General features: G+C 46.5%; 1 protein-coding gene across 2 annotated transcripts in view; it reads left to right on the top strand.

Moving 5' to 3' along the window:
• Positions 1 to 7,754: 7,754 nt before the first annotated feature.
• Positions 7,755 to 25,304, top strand: part of PEBP4 (phosphatidylethanolamine binding protein 4) — a 225,777-nt gene continuing 208,227 nt past the window's right edge. Inside the window, exons 1-2 of one of the 2 annotated variants that reach the window (XM_025394107.1) lie at positions 7,755 to 7,877; positions 21,477 to 21,613. In XM_025394107.1, coding sequence (XP_025249892.1) covers positions 21,483 to 21,613 — 131 coding nt within the window. In that variant the 5' untranslated portion in view covers positions 7,755 to 7,877; positions 21,477 to 21,482. Of the gene's footprint in view, positions 7,878 to 21,288; positions 21,375 to 21,476; positions 21,614 to 25,304 lie in introns of those variants that run through there. The other variant, XM_025394106.1, reaches the window with a different exon arrangement.

The following is a 25,304-nucleotide window of genomic DNA, read 5'->3' as shown; positions in this document are numbered from 1 at the left end:
GGTTGGCTTCAAACCCTGTCACTGCCATTGACCAGCAGTGAACCTTGGGCGAGCTCTCCCACTCTCTGTGCCATTTCCTTGCCTGAAAATGGGGACAGTCGCTGCACACCACAAAGAGTATTTCCGAGAATAAAAATGGGCAATGCAGGTCAAAAACAGAGAAGAGCAGACAGCAAAGGTGCAACAAAGGTGCATTCGTACATATTGGCCAACTCAGTGAGTTCTTGACTATTTACCAGCAGAATTCTTTTTTTTTTTGAGACAGAGTCCCGCTCTGTCACCCAGGCTGGAGTTCAGTGGCGTGATCTTGGCTCACTGCAACCTCTGCCTCCCGGGTTCAAGAAATTCTCCTGCCTCAGCCTCCTGAATAGCTGGGATTACCTGCATGTGCCACCACACTGGGCTAATTTTCATATATTTTTTAGTAGAGACGAGGTTTTACGATGTTGGTCAGGTTGGTCTCGACCTCCTGGCCTCAAGTGATCCATCCACCTCAGCCTCCCAAAGTGCCAGGATTACAGGCATGAGCCACCGCACCCGGCCTTATTCTTTAAAATATGCCCTAAACAGAACATTACTGGAGAATAGCTTGTACAGGCCCAAGCTCTAACCAGTCAGCTTTCCCTCCCCACACTTTGCATCCAAAATGGTTCTTGAAGCACCTCCCTAGAGCACAGGTGGAAAAATCACTGCTCCAAATCCATCCTATTCTCAAGAGTGGGATTCCTTCAGCAATGCTCCTGGCAGGACGTAGCACCCACAGAGGGCCCCTTCAAGGAGGGCTCTCTGTAGGAAAGCCAGACATTCACACCCACCAGAACCCTCCCAGATGATCGTGTTGGGAGCACGGAGCTGCTGGAAGGATGCCAGCTCCTTTCTGCCATCTGTGACAGAGCTTGGGGCTGAGCTGGTTCCTCTGCCAGGGATAGTGAAAACCCAAGCTCCTCACACTCCCCTAGGCTGGCTTCTGCCATTTCTCCCCACCGTGGGCAGTATCTAAACACTCTGTTGATGGGTACCTTATGGTTTCCCAGGTGGTCCTGCAAGGGACCAGTCATCTCATCAGTGGTGGCTGACCTGATGCTGGGCAGAAACCTGCCTCTGGGTAGCCTCATCCATTTCCCCTCTGGAGCTACAGAGGACTAGGCTTCCCTCAACCCCTCCACCCGCACCCATCTGGCGTTGCTTTGGGAGATGATTGCTACATATAAAAGGAAAACAGTTGGCCAGGCATGGTGGCTCATGCCTGTAATCCCAGCCCTTTGGGAGGCCGAGGTGGGTGGATGACTTGAGGTCAGGAGTTCAAGACCAACCTGATCACATGGCGAAACCCTGTCTCTACTAAAAATACAAAAATTAGCTGGGTGTGGTGGCAGGCACCTGTAAACCTAGCTACTTGGGAGGCTGAGGTACAAGAATGGCTTGAAACCCGGAGGTGGAGGTTGCAGAGGTGGAGGTTGTAGTGAGCCAAGATCACACCACTATACTCCAGACTGGGTGACAGAGTGAGACTGTGTCTTAAAAAAAAAAAAAGACAAAGTGAGCTCCACAATAGCCCACCCTGACCTTAGCAGTTACCTTCCTAAAAAAGCTCCCTCCCAGGTAGGCAAGCATCATGGATAAGGCCAGGGTAAAGAGGAAGGAAGGTCAGAAGGCTCAGGAAGGCCGCTCTTGTGTTTCCTGAGTTCTCAAATGACTTTCCCGGTGAAGAACAAGAACCTGGCCTCGTCCCAAGCCTGGTCTTTATTCCTTGGCTGGTGTCTGCAAATGTTCTGACACACAGGCCAAGCCTCTCACAGCTCCCAGCGCACACTTGCTGTCAGTGGCTTCGGGCTTAATGACTTGGCTGCCTTCACTCCTCCACCGGGCAGTGTGACAGCCATCAGTACTCAAACCGAAGGCTGCAATTGATGCGAGGACTCATTGAAGAAGTGCTTCAGAGCCAGGGCCGCTCTAATGAGACTCTGCAGCAATGCCGGATCAGATGTCAGAGCCTGGGACTCAGGCCTTGAAGCATTCGATGCAAAAGTTCTAGTCCCCCTCACGGAGAAAAGGATGAGCTCATGGTAAACAGCCTCCAAGACTCACTGCAAAATACCTTCTCTATGGTGAAGCCTTCCTCAATTCTGTTCTCATAAGTTTCCCTACTAGTTTACCCCTTTATTATAGCCTTATCACAGTCTGTTTTGTTTTGCTGTTGGTTACATAAATGTTCATCTTTCCCATTAAACTGTGGAAGTGAATATCGTGTTGCATTTATTGTGGTATTAAACCCCAGAGCTTAGGACATTGCATTTTCCGTGGCTATGCAAGGATTTTTTTTTTTTTTAATTGAGATGGAATCTCATTCTGTTGCCCAGGGTGGAGTGCAGAGGCATGATCTCGGCTCACTGCAACCTCCGCCTCCAGGGTTCAAGCAATTCTACTGCCTCAGACTCCCGAGTAACTGGGACTACAGGCGCATGCTGCCACGCCCAGCTAATTTTTAGTGTTTCAGTAGAGATGGGTGTTTCGCTGTGTTGCCCAGGCTGGTCTTGAACTCCTGAGCTCAGGCAATCTGCTGGGATTATAGATGTGCGCCACCGTGCCCAGCTGGCCCGTGGATATTTAAATTGCATGGGCAGCTACTCTACTCACATTTCCCAGAAGGGATCAGCTAAACTCCATTCTGGACCCAGCTGAAACTACTTTTTTTTCTCTAATTGCACACTGGTATAGTGGGAAGGGGCCACGCAGCCTCAGAGGTACTCGGCACCTGGCCTGTAGAGGACCCCAGTGGAAATCTGTTGATTAGATGCATGCATGAATTAATAAGATGAGATGCAGGAGAGGCATCAAAGAGGGAAGATCCAAAGTGTCACGGTTTGGGTGAAATGAATCAAAGCAGCCTGCACAACAAAGGTTCATTGACCACAGGCTTTTGGACTGAGGCTGGAAAATGCAAGTGGCCAAGGACACCCTCGTGCAGGGAGGAAGCATACAGGCTTTGGATTCAGGCAGATCTGGGTTGGGATCCAGCTCTTCCGTTCACTAGCTGTGTGACCTTGGATAAAGTTTTCAATCCCACCAAGCTTCAGCTGTAAAGCGGGTTAAGAGTCCCCACACCACAGGGCTGTGGGAGGAGGAAATGGAAGGGTGCTGGTTACGCGTGCTCACATACTCCTTTGCACACGGTGAGTGCTCAGTCAATAAAAGCTTTTGTCATCGGAACAGCTCTAAGCATCCACGTGGAGCAAAGGACCTGGAGGCAGAGTGGGGATGGAAAAAGACTATCCCCAGCCTTGCCTTTCTACAGAGAAGCTCAGGAAACAGGACAGGCGGGTATCTGAGCTCCTTGGGCCTATTGCAACATCTGTTTGCCCTGCAGTTTTCTCTGGAGGCTCTCCAGGCAAGTGACAGGCCTTATTTAGCACAGCAAGATGATGGAAGCTGACACTGGCTAGCTGAGCAGATCTTGTGGTTCCTCTGCAGATCATCAGCCCCAAGGAGTACCTTATGGCACTGATTGCCTGGAAGAGACGCCCTTACTGAACTATCATCCCTTGGCACCTCCTGAGCTGCTGTCTTGCAGTTTTGATGGATCTCTTTTTTTTTTGTTCTCATCAGAGTTAGAATTTTTCCTGGTTTAAGAGGGAAAAGATAAGGCTGGGCGATGTGGGTGATGCCTATAATCCCAGCACTTTAGGAGGCCAAGGTGAGAGGATTGCTTGAGCCCAGAGGTTCGAGACCAGCCTGGGCCACATGGCAAAACCCCATCTTTACAAAAAAAAAAAAAAAATTACCGAGGTGTGGTGGCATGTGCCTGTAGTGCCAGCTACCCAGGAGGCCGAGGTGGGAGGATTGCCTGAGCCTGGAGGGTTGAAGGCTGCAGTGAGCTGTGATCGCATCACTGCACTCCAGCCTGGGCAACACAGCAGGATCCTGTCTCAATAAAGAAATAAGAGGGAAAAAATGGAATCAAACATACTATGTGTCAAATACTGTGCTCACCCTTCCCCTTCCTCGTCTGCATGAGCCATGGGTTAGTGCACCCACTCTAAAGATGAGGAAACAGGAATAGAAAGAATAGGAAGCTTGACTAAGGCACAAGCTCGCAGTGGTAGGTCCATGCCCAAAGCACATGTCTTCTCTCTGAAAAAGGAGTTTTGCCAGCATAGGCTCTCTTCCCATAGTTTCGGGCCAGGAATGTTGGTGCCAGCCTGAAGGCTCTCCACTATGACCTTGTTAACCTCACAGAAACCCGCACGGAGAAATGGGTTAGTTTGGAGGACTTGCTGGAGAGAAGACAAGTGCGTAAGTCAGCTCTTATTTAAGGAAGAATCAACTCTGCAGCATGCCCCAGTTTCCCATCTGCGGAATAGTCTCCTGTCTTCTATCCAGCTTTTGGAGATGTTGTAAGGCTGAGTGACAATACCAAAGGGGGGCATCCCATGCTGCCCCAGGGTTCCCCCATCCAGTCTAAGACTTGCATGCAGTCCCCACCCCACCTCTCTTGGTCCCTTGTGTTTTGTGCTCTAACAATCCCATCTTGCTTTTCGTCCACCAGCCTCCTTGCCCTTCTGCCCCAGTCCCTTTGCACTGCCTCTTATCCCTCTCGCAAAGCCTTTTCTGATCCTCACTCTGTAAGAGAATCATACCCTCTGTCTTGATTGTATTGGTGGGATTTTAACTGACAGAGGTTACCAAGTGACAACACGAAGAGGCCAATGCCACTGAAAGTATTTATTATGTATAGTTTCCAAGAGAAAGGGGCACACTACGTCTTGCAGGACCACATGGGGAAGCAGCTGGTAGGTCGTGAGGCAGGAGGAGCCAGGACAAAGTAGGGCCCTGATTGTGTTTCCTATGGGAAGGAAGGGAGGAAAGTGCAGGTTGAGTGGCTGAGCTGGTTGAAGATTGGCTGGTTTGCATGATGTTCGTGGTCTGGGGTGATTTAGGGCAGTGGGAGTATTGGCTTGGTGTGACAGTAGATAAAGGAGGTAGTGGGGAGTTGGGGAATGAATTGGCTGACGTGCACATGAAAGGCAAGTTCACAGGCAAGTTATGTACTATCTCTAGGAATTAGCTAGCCCTGGGAGGGACAGTCTCTTCCAGGCCAGCAGGGCCCCCAAGATGTCTAACCATCATAAAATACAGAAAATGAAAAACATAGCCAGGTGCGGTGGCTCATGCCTGTAATCCCAGCACTTTGGGAGGCCAAGGCAGGCGGATCACCTGAGGTCGGGAGTTCAAGACCAGCCTAACCAACCTGGAGAAACCCTGTCTCTACTAAAAATACAAAATTAACCAGGGTGGTGGCACATGCCTGTAATCCCAGCTACTCAGGAGGCTGAGGCAGGAGAATCGCTTGAACCCGGGAGGCAGAGGTTGCGGTGAGCCGAGATCGTGCCATTGCACTCCAGCCTGGGCAATAAGAGTGAAACAAAACAAAACAAAACAAAGCATGATTGGCTGGGCACAGGGGCTCATACCTCTAATCCCAGTGCTTTGGGAGGCCAAGGCAGGAGGATTGCTTCAGTCCAGGAGTTCGAGACCAGCCTGGGTAACATAGCGAGACTCCCATCTCTGCAAAAATTAAAAAAATTAGCTGGACATGGTGGTGTGCAGACTGTAGTCCTCTCTATGTGGAAAGATCCCTGGAGTCCAGGCGTTCAAGGCTGAAGTGAGCTATGATTGCAGCACTGCACTCCAACCTGGGCAACAGAGTAAGACCTCCAAAAAAAACTTTTTTAAAAACATGATTAACACACCCTCCTCTTTAACCTGGGGGTGCTTCTATGACTGAACTCAGCACACAGTTGGTGATTTTTTTTTTTTTTTTTTTGAGATGGAATCTCCCTCTGTCACACAGGCTGGAGTGTAATGGTGTGATCTCGGCTCACTGCAACCTCCGCCTCCCAGGTTCAAGCGATTCCCCTGCCTTAGCCTCCCAAGTAGCTGGGATTATAGGCATGTGCCACCACACCTGGCTAATTTTTTTGACGTTTTAGTAGAGATGGGGTTTCACCATGTTGGCCAGGCTGGTTTCAAACTCCTGACCTCAACTGATCCGCCCGCCATGGACTCCCAAAGTGTTAGGATTACAGGCATGAGCCACGGCACCCGGCCCACAGTTGGTGATTTTGTTTGCTGTGTTTTTTTGTTTTGTTTTGTTTAGACAGAGTCTCACTCTAGGCTGAAGTGCAGTGGTACAAACATGGCTCACTGTAGCCTCTACCTCCCAGGCTCGAGCATTCCTCTCTCCTCAGCCTCAAGGTGTGCACTGCCACACATGGTTAACTTTTCTTTCTTTCTTCCTCCCTTCCTTTTTTTTTTTTTTTTTTTTTGTAGAGACAGGGGTCTCACTATTTTGCCCAGGCTGGTCTTGAACCCCTTAATTCAAGCAATCCTCCCGCCTCAGCCTCCCATTGTGCTGGGCTTACAGGTGTGAGCCACCACACCTGGCTGTTTGTTTCTTTAGATGCTCATCTCCCTTCCTAAACTGGGAGCTTATCAAAAGCGGGATCCTCACCTTGTTCATCTTTGCACCTTCAGCACCTGCCATGTGCCTGCTATTTGTCTAGATTGAATACAAGGACTCTCCAGCCTGGCTGCATATGAGAATCATCTGGGAAGCATTTGAAACCCTCCATGTCTAGGCTTCACCTTCTGAGATTCTGGTCTAATTCACCTGGGGTGGGGCCAGGCATTGGTGATTTTCAGGCGTTCCTCAGGTGGTCTACTGTGCAGAACCACTGGGTAAGTGTTTGACTTCCCATTGATTTGTTGATTTTCCTGTGAGGAATTCTCTAGAAAGAAAGTAAGGGGATGGTTCCAGGTGTGGTCATTTAAAACACAGTAGGAAACCCAGGGCCTGAAAACCAAGTACTTGCCCTGGGCTTAGTTACCTGATTGGTAGACCCTTACCCAAGTGTGAGCCAACCTGGAAGACTTGGGTCTGAACCAGGTGGTGGTCTCCATTATTCTGCAGGCTCCAGGCCACACTTGTTGGGGAAGGGGACGTTTCTAAATCCCCCCAGTGGCGAGGTGCGGTGGGTGGCTCACGCCTACAATCCCAGCCCTTTGAGAAGCCAAGGCGGGTGGATCACCTGAGGTCAGGGGTTTGAGACCAACCTGGCCAACATGGTGAAACCCCATCTCTACTAAAACTACAACAACAACAACAGCAACAAAAAATTAGCTGGGCGTGGTGGTGGGTGCCTGTAATCCCAGCTATTCAGGAGGCTGAGGCACAAGAATCGCTTGAACCCGGGGGGCAGAGGTTGCAGTGAGCCCAGATCACGCCATTGCACTCTAACCTGGGCAACAAGAGTTACACTGCGCCTTAATCAATGCCTCCAGACTGGGAGCTCTGAAGATAGTTGTCAATCCGGTCTCTCTCCTGTCTGTGGCTGAGGGCCTGTTGCTCTCCGTGGTCAAACGTTGGACATCTTTCCCTGGACGCTGGTCTCAGTGGTTCCTCCCTCCAACCTTCTGCACCTGTCTCTGCAGCCTTCTTTTTCTGCATCTCTAGTGTCCCTTCTGCCTGATTCTCTGTGCATCTAGAAAGGCAGGAGAAACGGTAAGATAATTGTCTCCACAGTTTCCACTCTTTTCCTTAGAATCCTTGGAAGGAGGAATGCTGGCAAACCCACCCATTCTTCTTTTCCTATTCTCTCCTGCCCTACATATCAGCTCCTCCCTGGAACTCCCCTGGAACTTTCTCCAACTGTCTCCCCAACTGCCAACGGCTGCCTCCTCTCCTGTGGCTCTAGGAATCTTCCTGAACCTCTCCAACTCTCAACATCCGCAGGCTCTGATTACCTTAAGGGCCCAAACTGAGGGGCACCCTGGAGGGAATTTTCTCCCCACGTTCTCCAGGCCAGAAACCTGTCAAGGTATGTACCTTCCTGCAGCCAGCACCCAACAGCTCCCACACTGTTCCGGGCAAGTGACAAGGGCTCTTCTCCCCTGTTTGTGTGCGGTAGGAATTTGCTATGAGAGAGAGGAGAGAGAGAAAAAAAACCTTGGACTAGGCAGCTGTTAGAAATTCGTGGGCTGGATGCGGTGGCTCACGCCTGTAATCCCAACACTTTGGGAGACCGAGGCGGGCATATCATGAGGTCAGGAGATTGAGACCATCTTGGCTAACACGGTAAAACCCCGTCTCTACTGAAAATACAAAAAAATTAGCTGGGCGTGGTGGCGGGCGTCTGTAGTCCCAGCTACTCGGGAGGCTGAGGCAGGAGAATGGCGTGAACCTGGGAGGTGGAGCTTGCCGTGAGCCAAGAAAGAAAGAAATTCGTGGTAAAGGTGGTGTTTCCAATTTTTTCACTCTAGTGTGATTTGAGCACATCATTTGAGGCATTATTTGTGACATTCTTCATGGTGTTTCTAGGTGCCTGTCTGTGAGCCTCAAACATTTCTCTAATTCTCCTCAGAAAGGCCACTTCGGTGAATTTCTCACTGCCTGAGTTTTGGGCTGTGATGAGCCTCACTGATTTCAGGCAGGCCTTACATCTGATAGATTTAGTACGTTTCTTTCCTTTGTGAGGTCCTCATTCCCCCTTCTGTGATATAGGAATAAGGATCCCCATTTCCTCCCATCCTGAGAAATTTAGAGGGAACCAGAGATTGGCTGTGTCCCTGCAAAGAGGGACGAGGTAAATACATAGCTTCAGTAGGCTCTAAGTTCAATTCTCACCTCCACCAGATGGACAAAACGTTCAACCTTTCAAGGGTGACATGACGGCAGGTGAATGTGTGAGGCACCACCATTTCATAGCCCCTCTGGAGCCTGCCATCCCATGGGTGAAGTGACTCATTAATAGATGCAATGTGCATCTATTAATGAAATGGGTTTATTAAGTCAACCGTTGGTTGCTGAGACCACCAAGCTTGGGGCTACCTAAAAGAGGAACTTATGTCCCTAGAGTGGAAAGGTCCTGGCCCCCAGCCTCTGGCCCGAGGCCCTTTGGATAAATGGAGGGGTGAGGGAAAGGGTCAGAGCTGGGTTTATCTCACAGACACTCTCCTGACTCCTGGGGAATATAATTGTTGGGAAAATCCAGCCCTGGAACTCTCTTCGCCAGCCCCATCATTGCCACCATGACTTCCTCTGTCTTCTGCTTGATAGAAGGAAAGCAACATCTCTTAAAACAGAGCAAGTGTAGACACCCTGTAACAGAGCATTCCCCATTCCTTCCTCCCGTTTCTTAGACATTGCTAGCACTCATGCACTTAATGATCAGCCATAACACTTGAGGCATTCTTGTTCTTAACTATTTTAAACAAACAGTTATCTGTAAGGCCAATTAAGAATAATAAAAATAAAATATTTTCCTTTACCTCCATTTAGTCCATCGTCGATGTTCTTGCCTTCTTTATGTAGAGCCAAGGTTTCACTTTCCTTTTCATTGAAGGGCTTCTTTTAACATTTCATGCAAGGCAGGTGTACTGGCAAAATCTTCTCTCAGTTTTTCTTTGTCTTCATATCCTCTCCACTTTTGAAGAAAATTTCCGCTGGAAACAGATTCTAGGTTGATGGAAGTTTTAACTTTTTAAAACTGTTTCACTCCATTCTCTTCTCGCTTGCTTTCTGATGGGAAGTTTGATGTAATTCTTATCATTGTTCATTTAGAATAAGCCCCCCTGCCTGAGAAAAAAACAAAGGAAATTATATTTTTATACTTCTGCATTTCAAGACAATTTTCAGATTGGTCATCTGAAATGAAAGGTACATGAAAAGCAACCAAGAGTTGATAACAAAAGATGGCCCAAGTGCATATTGGGTGACTTTGGAATTCTTTCCCTGTCTTTAAATAGGACAATCAAAGGTCAGAATAGTTCCTTTACGACATACGGTTTTTACATGTGCGTGCTTATTTATGTAACGATTTATTAAGCATCTGCTATGTTCATAGTGCTGTGGGGAATGCAGAGACAAATGAGTCCCTCACAGGATGAAATATGTGCACAGAAAAGTAGAGCAGAAGGCAGAAATCAATGAATGGGAGGTGGGAGGAGCAGCTCTGCTCCTGGAGCTTCAGTGAGACCCAGATCTATAATGGGGGCGAAGCATGATCTTTAGGAATTCAATATCCACCCCTCCCTCTCTGATTTTCTCCCTTCCCCAACCCCCGAGGGATAATGGAGCACCTCCTGGTCCCAGGCACTGTGCTGGTGGCAGACACAGCAATTCCTAGGCTACCTGGGGTCTCTCCTCCACGAAGGTAACAGCCTAGTGACAGAGAAATACCAGTAAATAAACAAAAATGGCCAGATATTATTATTCTATCCTGGTGGAAGCACTGCAGATGCTGTCTGCAGATATGACAAGATACCCAGGAAGGTACCCTAAAGGAAGTGATGTTTAAATAGCACATAAAGGTGAGAAAAAGTAAGCCAGGTGGGTCATGGGGCAGGAGACAAAGGCACCCCTTATAGACAGAATGGCTTGTGCAAAAAGGCCTAGAGGTGGGAGAGAGCATGGCTGATTGGGAAGACGGAGAGTAGTCCACACAGGCTGAACAAGAGGTCTACACAGTGAGGAGGATGGAGTGGCCAGTGTTGCCAAAGGGGGCTCTAGAGAACACTAGTTTCTGGGATTTTTTTTTCTCTCATTCTACAGGTTGTCTTTTCAGTGTTTTGATAGTGTCCTTTGATGCCCAAAAGTTTTCCATTTTCATGGAGTTCAATTTGTCAGTCTACTTTTGCTGCCTCTGCTTTTGGTGTCATATGTAAATCAATGCCAAATACAATGTCATGAAGCTTTTCCCCTGTGTTTTCTTCTAAGAGTTTTGTGGTTTCAGCTCTTACATTTAGATCTTTGATCCATTTTGAATTAAAGCAAGGTTCCAACTTCATTGGTGTAAAGCAAGGATCCAACTTTATTCTTTTGCATGTGGCTATCCACTTGTCCCAGAATCATTTTCAGCACCCTTGCTGAAAATCATTTGAGCACACGCACGCACACACACACATGCATACACTCATACACACATATGATGGTTTATTTCTGGGCTCTCTAGTCTATTCTGTTGGCCTATTTATCTGTCTTTATGCCAGTATCAAACTATTTGGATTACTGTAGCTTTGTAGTAAGTTTTGAAATCAGAAAGTATGAGTCCTTCAACTATGTTCTTCTTTTCAAGATTGTTTGACTATTTGAGGTCCTATGAGATTATATATAAATTTTAGGATGGGTTTTTCTATTTCTATTAAAAAATTTGGCATTTTGACAGGGGTTGCAATGAATCTATAGATCACTTTGAGTAACTTTGTCATCTTAACAAAATTAAGTCTTCCACTCCATGAACATTGAATGACTTTACATTTGTTTATCTCTTCTTTAATTTATTTTAGCAAAATTTTGTAGTTTCAGTGTACAAGTCTTTCACCTCCTTGGTTAAGTTTGTTCCTACTTTATTCTGCTTTATGTAATCATAAATAGAGTTGTTTTCCTAATTTCCTATTTGAATTCTTCATTTTTAGAGTAAAGAAATACATTTGATTTTTGTTTGTTGATTTTGTAAATTACAACTTTACTGAATTTGCTTATTAGCTCTAACAGTTTTTCTTTTTTAAAAAATTTGAGTTTTCTATATGTAAGATTGTCACCTGCAAACAGATAATTGTACTTCTTCCTTTCTAATTTGGATGGCTTTTACTTCTTTTTCTTGCATAATTGTTCTGGCTAGGACTTTCTATATATGATGAATAAGAGTGGCAAATGCATGCATCCTTGTTTTGTTCCTGATCTTAGAGGAAAACTTGAAGTCTGTCACCATTAAGTGTGTTGTTATCTGTGGGCTTTTTGTATATGGCCTTTATCATATTGAGGAAGCTTCTTTCCCTTCCTAGTTTCTTTTGATCATGGAAGTGTGTTGAGTTTTGTCAAATGCTTTTTTTTGCATCAATTGAGATGACCATGTAGTATTTTCCCTTCATTCTATTAAAGTGGTGTTATTATGTTGATTGGTTTTTATATGTTGAATCATGCTTGCATTCCAGAAATAAATCTCACTTGGTTATGTTGTATAATCCTTTCAGTGTTGAAATGATCTATGCTAATCTTTTGTTGGGGACTTTGCATCAGAGTTTCTAAGGGATGCTGCTTTGTGGTTTTCTTTTCTAACTTTGGTTAGAAGGTAGGCTTTGGTATCAGCGTAATGCTGGCTTCACAGAGTGAGTCAGGGAGTATTCTCTCCAATGTTTCGGAAGAGTTTGAGAAGGATTAGTGTTCATTCTTCTTTAAATGTTTGGTAGAAATCACCAGTGAAACTATCAGGTTCAGGACTTTTCTTCACTGGGGTATTTTTGATTACTGCTTCAGTCTTGGTAGGTTTTATGTTCCAGGAATTTGTCCATTTCTTCTAGGTTATCAAATTTATTACATAACCAACAACCTTACCCATTGTTTATATTAATCTTTTGTCACCCTTTTTATTTCTGTAAAATACTATTTATTTATATTTTTGTTTTTATAAATTATAGAGTAATCCCCTCACCTTCATTTCTTATTTTAGCAATTTGAGTCTTCTCTGTTTTTTAATTAATCTGGCTGAAAGTGTTAGTTTTACTGATGTTTTTCAAAGAACCAACTTTTGGTTTTGTTGATTTTCTGTTTTTCTGTTCTCTATTTTATGTCTGTTGCAATCTTCAGTATTTCTTTCTGCTAGCTTTGGGTTATCTTGTTCTTTTTTTTTTTTTCCTACCTCCTTAAGGTGTAAATTTAGGTCGTTGATTTGAGATCCTTCTTCTTTTTTAATGTAAACATTTACAACTTCTCAATGTAAGCTTTTATAGCTATTTTACAGCATATACAGCTTTCACTGCATCCCATACATCTTGGTATACAGGTTGAGTTTCCCTTATCGAAAACACTTGGGACAAGAAGTATTTCAAATTTCAAATTTTTCAGATTTTAGAATATTTGCATATATGAGATATTTTAGAGATGGGACCTAAGTCTAAACATGAAATTTATTTATGCTTATACACACCTTATACACAGCCTAAAGATAATTTTATACAATATTGTTAATAATGTTGTACATAAAACAAAGTTTTGACTGTGACCCATCACATGACGTCAGGCGTAGAATTTTTCACTTGTGGTATTCCACAGGCCTTCAAAGTTTTGAATTTTGAAGCATTTTAGAATTCAAATTTTTGGCTTGGGATGTATTGTGTTTTTTGTTTTTGAGACAATTTCACTCTGCCACCCAGGCTGGACTGCAGTGGAGCGATCTCAGCTCACTGTAACCTCCACCTCCTGGGTTCAAGCAATTCTCCTGCCTCAGCCTCCCAAGTAGCTGGGATGGGACTACAGGGGCCCACCACCATGCCCAGCTAATTTTTGTATTTTTAGTAGAGACAGGGTTTCTCCATGGCCAGGCTGGTCTTGAACTCCTGACCTCAAGTGATCCGCCCACCTCAGCTTCCCAAAGTGCTGGCATTACAGGTGTGAGACACCACGCCCAGCCAGTCTCCCATTTCTTTAATTGGTCTTCTGCCTAGTTGTTCTATTCATTATTAAAAGTGGAGTACTGAAATCTCCAATTACTGTTGTTAAGCTACCTATTTTTCCCTTCAATTCTATCCTTGTTTGCTTATATATTTTGGATCCCTGATGTTTGGTGCATATAGGTTTACAACTGTTATATCTTTTTGGTGAATTGATTCTTATCAATATACAATGCCCTTCTTTGTCTCTTGTTGTAGAACAAAACTTTAAAATCTGTTTTGTCTGATATTAATATAGCCATCCCTATTCTCTTTTTGTTACTGTGTACATAGGATATCTTTTTAAATCCTTTCTCTTTCAATCTGTTTGTGTCCTTAGAGCTAAAGCAAGTCTATTGTGGACAGTATATAATTGGATCATTTTTTAAAAATCTAATCTGCCAATTTATAACTTTTGACTGAGGCATTGAACCCAATTAAATTTAAATTTAAATCCATTTACTGATAGACAATGACTCAATGACTTATTTTGCCATTTTGTTATTTGTTTTCTATATGTTTTAACTCTTCTTGCTTACTTGCTTGCATTCTTAAAAGATGGGGTCTCACTATGTGGCCCAGGCTGGCCTCAAACTCCTAGGCTCAAGTGATCCTCTCACCTCAGCCTCCCAAGCAGCTGGAACTACAGGCATGTGCCACTGTATCTGGCTGCTTTTCAGCTTTTTGTGTCCCTCATTTCCTCCATTTCTACCTTTCTTTACATCTAGTTGATTTTTTTTGTAGTGACATGTTTTATTCACTTCTCATTTCCTTTTGTGTATATTCTATAAATACATTTTGTGGTTACCATGGGAATTACATATAACATCCCAAAGTTATAATGATCTAATTTGAATTGATACTAACTTAACTTCAATTGCATACAAACATTTTACTTATACAGCTCCATGCCCCCCCATTTTGTGTTACCAATGTTACAGTTTACATTGTTATATATTATATACCCACTAATAGATATATAATTATTTTATTTGTTGTCTTTAAATCCTGTGCTATAGTTTAGATATTTGTGCCCTGCAAATCTCATGTTGAAATTTGATCCCCAGTGTTGGAGGTGGGGCCCAATGGGTGGTGTTTGGGTCATGGGGGCAGATCTTTCATGAGTAGAATGCATTTCCAGGGGAGTGCATTCCAACGTTATTAGTTCCATGAGAACTGGTTGTTAAAAAGAGCCTGGCACCTCCCATTTCTCATTCCTGCTTTCTATTTCACTGTGTGATTTCTGCACACTCCAGCTTCCCTTTCCCTTCTAAAATGAGTGAGAAAAGGCCAAGGCTTTTCTCTTCTGCCCAATCTTCCGGCCAGCAGAACTGTGAGCCAGATAAACCTCTTTATCAATTGTCCAGCGCCAGGTGTTCATTTATAACAACACTAAATGGACTAAGACATCCTGGATTTAAAAGTGGAATTACAAATCAAAATTACAATAATACTGGCTTTTTTATTTGTCTGTGTGTTTACCTCAAACCAAGGTCTTGATATATTTCTTCATCTAGTTTCAACTTACTGCAGCTTTTCATTTCAACCTCAAGGTCTAGTTTCAGTATTTCTTGCAGGGCAGCGCTAATGGTAATCAACTCCCTAAGCTTTTGTTTATCTGGGACTTTCTTAATTTCTGTCATATTAATATTTTGGAAGATACTTTTGCTGGACATAGAATTCTTAATTGACAACTTTTTCTTCTTTCAGTACTTTATATTGTCCCAATGCCCCCTGGGCTTCGAAGTTTCTGCTGATAAATTGACTGATAATTTTATTGAGGATCCCTGTACATGATGAGTCTTGTCTCTTATTGCTTTCACAATTCTCTCTTTGTCTTTGACTTCCAACAGTTTGATTCTAATGTGTCTCAATGTAGGTCTCTTTGAGTTTATTTTACTCGAAATTCCTTGAGCTTCTTGGGGCCTTAGATGGTCTATTGTATGTCTCAATCTGTAATCTTTGTCTCCAGTGTCTGAAGGTCTGTAGTTGGTCTGCTGTTTTAATGAGCAATGCTGCCCCTTTTGCCTTAGGCAAAGCAAGACTAGTCCTGCAGGCAGACCCCAGACAGATTAGAGCATTGCACATGATGAGTCTGGCTCTGCTTCTTTGAGTTTAAGGGAGAGAACTAGGGCTTGAGCTACCATCTCCAGACCAATACTGCTGGCAGTGGAGGTGGAACAAGGTAGAAAGAAAATGAAATTTCCAACCTTTTTTTGGAGATGGAGTCTCGCTCTCTTGCCCAGGCTGGAGTGCAGTAGTGCTGTCATGCGCTCCGTGTGAAGAGACCACCAAACAGGCTTTGTGTGAGCAGTAAAGCTTTTTAATCACCTGGGTGCAGGCAGGCTGAGTCCGAAAAGAGAGTCAGCGAAGGGAAATAAGGGTGGGGCAGTTTTATAGGATTTGGGTAGTTAAAGAAAAATTACAGTCAAAGGGGGTTGTTCTCTGGTAGGCCAGAGTCGTGGGGGGGCGGGGGTGGGGGTGTGTGTGTCACAAAGTACTCAGTAGGGGAGCTTTTTGAGCCAGGATGAGTCAGGAAAAGGAATTTCACAAGGTAATGTCATCACTTAAGGCAAGGACCAGACATTTTCGCTTCTTTTGTGGTGGAATGTCATCAGTTAAGGCAGGGGCAGGGCATTTTCACTTCTTTTGTGATTCTTTAGTTATTTCAGGCCATCTGGGCGTATAAGTGCAAGTCACAGGGGATGCGATGGCTTGGCTTGGGCTCAGAGGCCTGACAAGTGCGATCTCGGCTCACTGCAATCTCCACCTCCTGGGTTCAAGCGATTCTTCTGCCTTAGCCTCCCAAATAGCTGGGATTACAGGTGCCTGCCACCATGCCTGGGTAATTTTTGTATTTTTAGTAGAGATGAGGTTTCACCATATTGGACAGGCTGATCTTGAACTCCTGACCTCAGGTGATCTGCCCACCTCAGACTTCCAAAGTGCTGGGATTACAGGCATGAGCCACCGTGTCTGGAAAAATTCCTATTATTTTGAAGGAGGCTTTTAAAAAAATTTTGAGACAGGGTCTCCATTTCTCACCCAGGGTGCAGTTAAGGAGGCTTTCTTTGATTAGGCATTACTTGGCTGCTCTAACCTTTGGCTGTTTTCCAGAGCTCCTATAAAGTTAGTTCAGCCAGTTTTCTCTCTCTCTCTGGGTGTGTGTGTGTGTGTGTAGCTTTCCATGAGGGAACAAGAGCTTGGAGCTTCCTAGTCATCCGTTTTGCTGACATCCCCAGGATGATTTTTTAAAACAGCTTTATTGCTACATGCTTCATATATCTCACAATTCATGAATTTTGAAGTATATAATTCAGTGGTTTTTAGTATATGTATAGATATGTGCAACCATCACATAGTCAATTTCAGAACATTTTCATCACCTTTAAAAGAAACCTCATACCCTTTAGCTGTCATCCCATACCTTTCATTCCCATCTTACCCCACCTCCACCTCCAGCCTTAGCAACCACTAGTCTACTTTCTGTCCCTATATATTTGCCTATTCTGGACATTTCATATAAATGAAATCATACAATATGTCCTCTTTTGCGACTGGCTGCTTTCACTTAGCACAATGTTTTCCCCCATGCCGCCTGGGCCCCCACCCTGGGCTCTGTAGAGGGCACAGGATACTGAGAGTAGAGTGGGAGCAGGATTGCATGACGGAGTAGCCAGATCATTGGACTGGTCCAAATTTGAAGTTGCACCCAACAGCTGCAATGCGAAGATAAGGGGAAAGAAATTGAAGATGTTAGCAAGTGAATAGTACAAAGGTTTGCAAGACCCAGGTACCAAAGGGAAGGTAGTCAGAATAGGTAAGGAAAAAGGAGAATGGTCAAGGGACCAGAGTTTAGAATCAAATGAAAGACTAAGTGCAGAGAAGTAACAAGAGGGTAGAGGAAGGAGAAGAGATGGTGATCAGAAGAGCTGCTTGAAATCAGCTGGGCATAGTGGTGCGTGCCTGTAATCCCAGCTACTTGGAAGGCTGAGGCGGGAGAATCACTTGAACCTAGGAGGCAGAGGCTGCAGTGAGCTTAGATCATGCCACTGCATTCTAGCCTGGGTGACAGAGACTCCGTCTCAAAAAAAGAAAAAAAAAACTGCTTGAATTTAATATTTTAGGGATTTAATATTTGTAGTGATGACAGTGTCCAAGAAAGTGGCCATGGGAAGGGGGGTTGGAAAGGAGGGAGGGGAAAACGTTGGTAGAGGCATCCAAAATAGGCAAATTCATAGAGATAGAAAATAGATTAGGGTTGTCAGGGGCCGAGGTGAGGGAGGAATGGGGTGTTACTACTAATAAGTACAGGACTTCTTTTAGGTTGATGAAAATGCTCTGTACTTTGGTAGTGGTGATGGTTGCACAAGCTTGTGAACATACAAAAACCCACTGAATTGTACATATTAAAAGGGTGAATTTTATGTGTGAATTATATCTCAATTAATTTTTTATTAGGAATCAGTGAAAAAATTCAGGGGGATTTGTTCACTATAGTTCAGAGATTCCAGAGGGCCTACGTGGAAATGTTTAGGAGGGAGAGAAAGAACAAGAGTCTATGTCTGGGTAGAAAAAGGAGGTGAGGCCTGGGCAATGATTGGAGGATATCAGGCACAGGAGGCCTGGAGGGGTAAGAAGGGAGTGGAGAGTTTCAGCAACAGTGGTTCAACAGATCCCAGTAGCTGGAGGGACCAATGTGTCTCCGGAAGCCACAGGTTTGGCTTGAATGGTGGTGTCTGGAGGTGGTCCCAGCCCAGGTAACTAAAGGAAGAGAGGGGGACTTCAAGGGTGGCACCAAGAAATCTAGCAATGGGACTTTCCAGGGTGAGAGAATTAAGCAAAACCAGATGGTGATGGGGAGGGAGAATGGTCACTCCTCAAGCTTGAACACGGCTTTCAGATCTTAGGTTTCAAATATGAATCAAAGTCCTGAAAATCCCCAAGAGAAAGATCGGGTTTGAAAATCCCAAGAACCACTGCATTCTGCCAGATCTCTCTGCACAAAAACAAGCCACAGAAGGTTAGATAAATAAGCAAAAGGCATCCAGGGCTAAGGGCCAACCTGAGTGATTAGTTTCCTACTGATGTTTACACGGAGTTATGAGCTGTTAAGTGAAAATAAGGATGATCAGAAACGGAAGTGGCGTGTGTTATGCATTTAAACAAGAATTTTATTAAACCTCTATATACTCCACGTAAGGTGCTCAGAATGCTGGACAGTCTCCGTGCTGCCTCCCAGAAGCTTATAGGCTGGGTGATTGAGGGAGAAACTATCACTAAGCAAATAACTACAAAATAATTTATTACAACTATATAAGAATAATGAAGAAAGCAGTAAGGTGCTCTGATTGTTTATAAAAGGAATCCGATGGATGCTAGGGGTGAGAGCAAGTTTCTCTCAGGAAATGGCATTTCAGCTACCCCCCTAATGAAGGTGGGAAGTGGGGTCGGTGCCTATCACAGCCCTGGGATAGAAAGGAGCTTGAGGAACCTGCCAGAGGTAACATGTGAGAGGAGGAGGAAGTCGGCTAGAGAGACAGGAAAAGCCTGATTTCGCAGGGCATTGTGGTCCACGTGGAGGACTCTGGGGTCCTTCTCCCAAGAACAAAGGGAATGTAGAGGGAGTGAGTAAGAGGCAATGGAGCAGCTACAGAGTGCAGTGGAGCCAGGTGGTTAAGAGCGTGGACTCTGGGATGGGTGTGGTGGCTCATGCCTGTAATCCTAGCACTTTGGGAGCACACAGGTGGATCACTTGAGCCTGGGAGTTCGAGACCAGCCTGGGCAACAATGCAAGACCCTGTCTCTAAAAAAAAATACAAAAATTAGCCAGAGCCGTGGTGTGCCTGTAGTCCCAGCCACTTGAGAGGCTGTGGCAGGAGAATCCCTTGAAGCCCAGAAGGTAGAAGTTGCAGGAGCCGACATCACCCCATTGCACTCCAGCCTGGGCGATGAGAGTGAGACCCTGTCTCAGAAAAAAAAAGCATGGACTCAATGGACTCAACCCAGTTTCAACAGGTTCAACCAGAGCCTGGGGTTTAAATTCCAGGTCTGCCACTTCCTGGTGACCAAGATCAGGTTTTAGCTAATGTTGCTGTGCCATCTCCTCCTCCATAAGATGGGGTGATAATAGTGCCTATTTCCAAGGATTGGCATGAGGATTTGGAGACAAAAGTGCCTGGCACGTGGAGTAAGGAAGAACTGCCACTGGAAGTGGGCTCAACAGCAGCAACCTGCACTGTGGGCTCTCCCTGCTTCCAGGCTGCCATCACTGTGCTAAAAGAGTTGACACCCAGGAAAGTTGAGGCTTCTCTAGTGGATGCCATTTGTAAGATGAGTTTCTTGGTCTTGGGCAGCCCTTCTGGCAGCATCTCCTTGACTGTGGCTGTCCTGTGAGCTGTATACAGACAAGGCCATGCTCAACCTATACCCCAGGGCCTAACATGGGCAGGCACATGGGAGGTGCTTAATGCCTATAAGTGAAGTGGGTTGCAAAGGATTGAATGAATGGATGGATCTGTGAGAGAATATTTACACTATCCATAAATTATTGAGCATTTACTATGTTCCAGGCTCCTTACTGAGGGCTTAACCTGGTTGATTTCATTCTCACAATGATCTTGTGAGGAGGCTACTATTCGACTCTGTCCAGTAGGGGAGATCTTGGGAATACGTTTTCTGGTTGGGGGCAAGGGGAGTCCTGGTTGTATTTCAGGGAGCTTAATGATAGAGAAATGTGTTTAATATGTAGCCCCAAAGGGGGGCTTTTTGCTACAGATTGGGATCCTGGAGGCAGGAATTAAACCAGAAAGCAGACTATGCTAAAAGTAGTTTCTCTAAAGATCTAGCTGCGTGTACTTTACAGCAATGATCTCATGTTCCTTAGCAAGGCACCACAGTGACAGCAATTATTTTACTTGTTTGTGAAAAGGAAAAGTGGTGTGTTCTAGGGAGACGCAGTGGCCTCCCCAGCATCCAGAGAGAGCTCAGAGCAGAAGCCAGGAGTCCTGAGTTGCTGGCATGTCTCTCCCACCCCCGCCTCTGAGAAGCAGAGAGCAGAGAGCAGAGCTATTGGAAAGGCTGTGGCAAGCCGCCTTTGTTCTTCTCCTTGCCCACTCAGGCTCTAACCAGAGTCCCACATGCACCTGGTGGCAGGACTGTTCCCTAAGGGAATGCAGGCAACAGTCCCTGGCTCCCCTTCTTCCCGGTGCAGCGCTGGGGCAGACCAGCCCTTTCTGAGCCCCAAGCAGCTCCCCAGACCTCCTTCTCCAGAGACGATTATTTTGGGAGAGTGCTGAGTTCAGCACAGCTGCAAGGTGCAGCCAGACGCACCCTTCTGTCCTCAGCTGGCCCTTCGGAGCTGGCCTTGGGCTAGGGTGCGCCTGCCCAAGCCCAAGTCCCTGCAGCAGTCCCTCCTACACAGGGTTACTGTGTCCAAGCACCTCCACCTTGGGGAAGCTCACAGGCTGTGGAGACAGGTGGAAGAATGGGGGCTAGGAGAGGCAGAGCCGGTCTGAGGGGCACAGCCCAACTCCTAGCCCTGAGCCTGGGGTCACCAGCTTCCCAGGGCTTGCCTTACAGCCAAGGGGCAGGCTGGCCTTCGGCCAGCTGACCATCCCCAGGCCAAGAGCAGGGAGTGGACGAGGAGCTGAACTGAGAAGCTTATATAAGCACTTCTACTTTGCAGCCTGCTGTCTGCCCTGGCAGCCAGGACAAGAGTGACAACAAAGCTGTGTCCTGCCAGGGGGAGGGGCCTCTGCCAGGAATGTACATTGAGTCCAACTTGGAGGAGGCCCAGGTCCTCCCAAAGTACTTGTGTCCGGGTGGTGGACTGGATTAGCCGCGGAGCCCTGAAAGCTGCCTGCCTTTCTCCCTGTGCTTAACCAGAGGTCTCTCTCCTGCCAAGTGGGCCCCTGGGGTGGGGGGCACAGGTAGTTGGCAGGAAATGCCCTGTAGGGGATCCAGCTGCTCTAAAGCTCCTTCTGTTCCAGGTGCCCATGGGTTGGACAGTGAGGCTGGTCACAGCAGCCCTGTTACTGGGTCTCGTGATGGTGATCACTGGAGACGAGGACGAGAACAATCCGTGTGCCCAAGAAGCCCTCTTGGACGAGGACGCCCTTGTGTGCCAGTAAGTCAGGGCAGGCTTGGAGGCGGGAGGCATAGAGGCTGCCAGGCAGGTGGATTGCAGGGAGGGGTATTTCCAAAACCAAGGAGCACCATCTCCTGAGCCTGATTTTATGGGGAAGACAGAACACACGTCAGGTCTGGAGACCACCTTGATGGAGGATGGCGCTGAGAAAGGGACTTAGAAACAGACTCCTTCCTGCCTTCCAGAATGCACCTCTCCCAGGACCAGGAGGGCTGTGTATATGGTTGGCTCTGCTTGGGCCCTCCAAACCTGGGGGTCTTGGCGGGGGCAGGAGGCTGAGACCCTCAGAGAGAGACCCAGAGAGAGAGACCATCCCTCCCTATAGCCTGAATGCCTCCTCTCCACAGAACCCCGACCAAGAGGCGTTTTAATGAAAGAAGGTGTGTGATTAGACCCTTCCTGTGTGAGAGGTATTTTTCAACGATGGGACCCAGGAGTGTTTGTGCAGGGGCCCTTTAGGGATCATGGCACCGGGTGGAGTTGGGTGATGAGGCTGGCTTCTTCCCTTCCAAGGGCACAAGCTGCTTCTACTTTGGGTAAACTGGAAAGCCTGGCATTCGGCTCTCTCCTCACTGACTCTGCCGGTTAGAAAGCAAGCCTTCATTTATCTGGACTTGTGGGTCATCCTGAGGACTCCCCAGGCCAAATTGATGCCAAACCTCCCTGCCAGTTTAGTGACTGAGGAGGGGGCCACACCGCTGAGCCCATGTGTGAGAAATGGGACAGGAGGAAAAAGAACTTTGACGACCTACTCTCTTCTTTTTTTTTTTGAGACAGAGTCTGGCTCTGTCGCCCAGGCTAGGGTGCAGTGGCAGGATCGCAGCTCACTGCAAGCTCCGCCTCCCAGGTTTCCACCATTCTCCTGCCTCAGCCTCCCGAGTAGCTGGGACTACAGGCGCCTGCCACCACGCCCGGCTAGTTTTTTGTATTTTTTAAGTAGAGAAGGGGTTTCACCATGTTGGCCAGGATGGTCTCGATCTCCTGACCTCGTGATTCGCCCATCTCGGCCTCCCAAAGTGCTGGGATTACACTCTCTTCTGTACCTTTGAATTTTCACAAACATTACTGTTCATGAAAATATGTTTGTTTTTCTTTTTTATTTTATTTAAAACATTTTTGACAAATATTACTTTTAGAACCATAAATACATGCCTTCTCTTAAAGTTATGTAGTTGAATCCTTCTTAAAAAGTAACATTTTGGTTGGATTCAGTGGCTCACATGTGTAATCCCAGCACTTTGGGAGGCCAAAGTGGAGGATCACTTGAGCCTAGGAGTTTGAGACCAGCCTGGGCAACATAGAGAGACTCTGTCTCTACAAAACAGTTTAAAAACTAGCCAAGCATGGTGATGCACACCTGTAGTCCCAGCTACTCAAGAGGTTGAGGTGGGAGGATCGTTTAAACCCAGGAGGTCAAGGCTGTTCTGAGCCATGATTGCACCACTGCATTCCAGCCTGGGCAACAGCCAGACCCTGCCTCAAAAACAAAATCAAAAAAAAAAAAAAAGTAACAAACTTTGCTCATGTCAGTACATTTTGAAAAATCTTGTTAAACAGTTCTGGGTGTAGACCGGGCACGGTGGCTCACACCTGTAATCCCAGCACTTTGAGAGGCTGAGGCAGGCAGATCACGAGGTCAGGAGTTTGAGACCAGTCTGACTGACACAGTGAAACCCCGTCTCTACTAAAAACAAAAAAATTAGCCAGGCATGGTGGTGCACGCCTGTAATCCCAGCTACCCAGGAGGCTGAGGCAGAAGAATCCCTTGAACCTGGGAGGCGGAGGTTGCAGTGAGCCAAGATTGCGCCACTGCACTCTAGCCTGGGCAACAGACTAAGACTATCTCAAAAAACAAATAGTTCTGGGTGAAGTTTTCATGTGGAAGGAGGAAGAGAAACATGGTTGCCTCTCACAAGTGGGATCTAATTTTCTAGGTGCTCTGCTGAGTGAGCCAAGGGGCTGGCAGGCTTCTTGCTCTGAGCAGTGCAAGGTCAACGCCCTCATAAGCAGGAGAGGTCAGCTGGGCCAGGGTACAGCAGGCCTGGGCTGTGATAATGGCCCCTTAAGGAGGACCTCAGCGGTTCCTGGTGTTTCCCACACTGTGGGAAATTAGGATGTCTGTAGGGTTGCTGGAGGTGACCAGCCTGAGGCTCTGGGTGCCCTAGGCTCTGCCCTGCCAAGGTCACATCTTGGTACCCTGGTGACCCGTGCATGGGGGCACACATGGGAAGTCCCAGGGCACCTTCTGTGTCCCAGGTTCTCTGCTGGTGCTTGGACTCCTTGACTTCTCTCACTGTCAGTGATGAACCTACAGAGTCTATCTTAGCACCCCCATTTTGCAGATGAAGAGTCCCCAGAGATTAAGAAATCTGCCCACAGTGTTTACATAGCTTAAAAGTGGCAGAGCCAAGATCTAGTGCCCTTGTCTGACTCCACACTCATGCTCTTTCCCTATCTGCTTCTGCTGACGACCTTCACCCCGGGTCCAGGGCTCCCAAACTCGAGTCAGGGGGAGCCATTCTCAGGACTCCCGGAATACGCCAGCAGGTCCCCAGTTTGAGAAACGATTTATGACCCTAAGGTTGCATGCCAGGAAGATGTCTTTTGATTTCAAGCCATCATCGTGAAAGAGGAGATTTGTCTTTATTGCCATAGAAGTTTTTGTTTGGAAGAGATCATCATGAGTGATGATGAAATGAAAATACGCCAAGGACAGATAGGACCCCTGAGGAGACAGCAGGACCTCCTGCACTGACGCCCACCTCAAGATCCCCACTCAGCTCAGGCTCTGACCTTGGCAAGAGATCCCCCAGAGAAGGCACTCCTCTCGTGGGCATTTGGAGTCTACCAGGGAACTCTTAAAGATTGGACTCAATGCCTAAAAGTATTCATCTATAAGGGAGGAATTTTATGTACTGTGACAAGCAGTGAGACATTGTTAAGAGAAAAGCTTCTCGGGAATCGGACCTTCCCTGCTTCTGAGATACCCCAGACTAGACCAGCAAAACCACAGAGAGTCCCAACCCTGGGCTCAGTTGCGGAATTGAAAGAACTGTGATCCTCCAGCCCTGCAGCCGGGAGGTGAATCCACTCAACAAAGCCCTCCTGCTGCCATCCAGTCAGCCCTGCGAGCTCCCCTGGGGATGGCAGCTGCTGCTCAAAGCGTCCTGCTTTTTGGTGTTGAAAAGCTCCGTCCTGCTTTTTGGTGTTGAAAAGCTCCGTTCTTCAGAACATGCATTCTTATCCCAAGGCCCTGTTGCTCTTCTTGAACATCAACCCACCTTTTCCAGTGCAGATCCAGGAGGTGACACACAGTCTATTTTCTCATCTTCTTTGTGGTCATTCATGTGTGTGGTGACAGATGCCATGCCCTGCCCCTTCATCCCCAGCTCCCCCCAACCTGGGCAGTCATCCCCAGTCCTTCAGTCTCTCTCAGGGGCCTTGGTTTCTCTTCTCTTTAAATACATTTCTTTCAGAGACAGAGTCTTGCTCTGTCACTTAGGCTGGAGGGCAGTGACCTGATCATAGCTCACTGCAGCCTTGAACACCTGGGCTTGAGCAATCCTCCTGCCTCAGTGTCCTGAGTAGCTGGGACTACAGGTGCATGCCACCACGCCCGGCTAAGTTTCTTATTTTTCGTAGAGTTGGGAGTCTCCCTATGTTGTCCAGG

The sequence above is a fragment of the Theropithecus gelada genome, chromosome 8 (assembly GCF_003255815.1).
Source record: "Theropithecus gelada isolate Dixy chromosome 8, Tgel_1.0, whole genome shotgun sequence".
In the NCBI taxonomy this organism is placed as follows: domain Eukaryota; kingdom Metazoa; phylum Chordata; class Mammalia; order Primates; family Cercopithecidae; genus Theropithecus; species Theropithecus gelada.
This window is presented reverse-complemented; position numbering and strand designations above follow the sequence as displayed.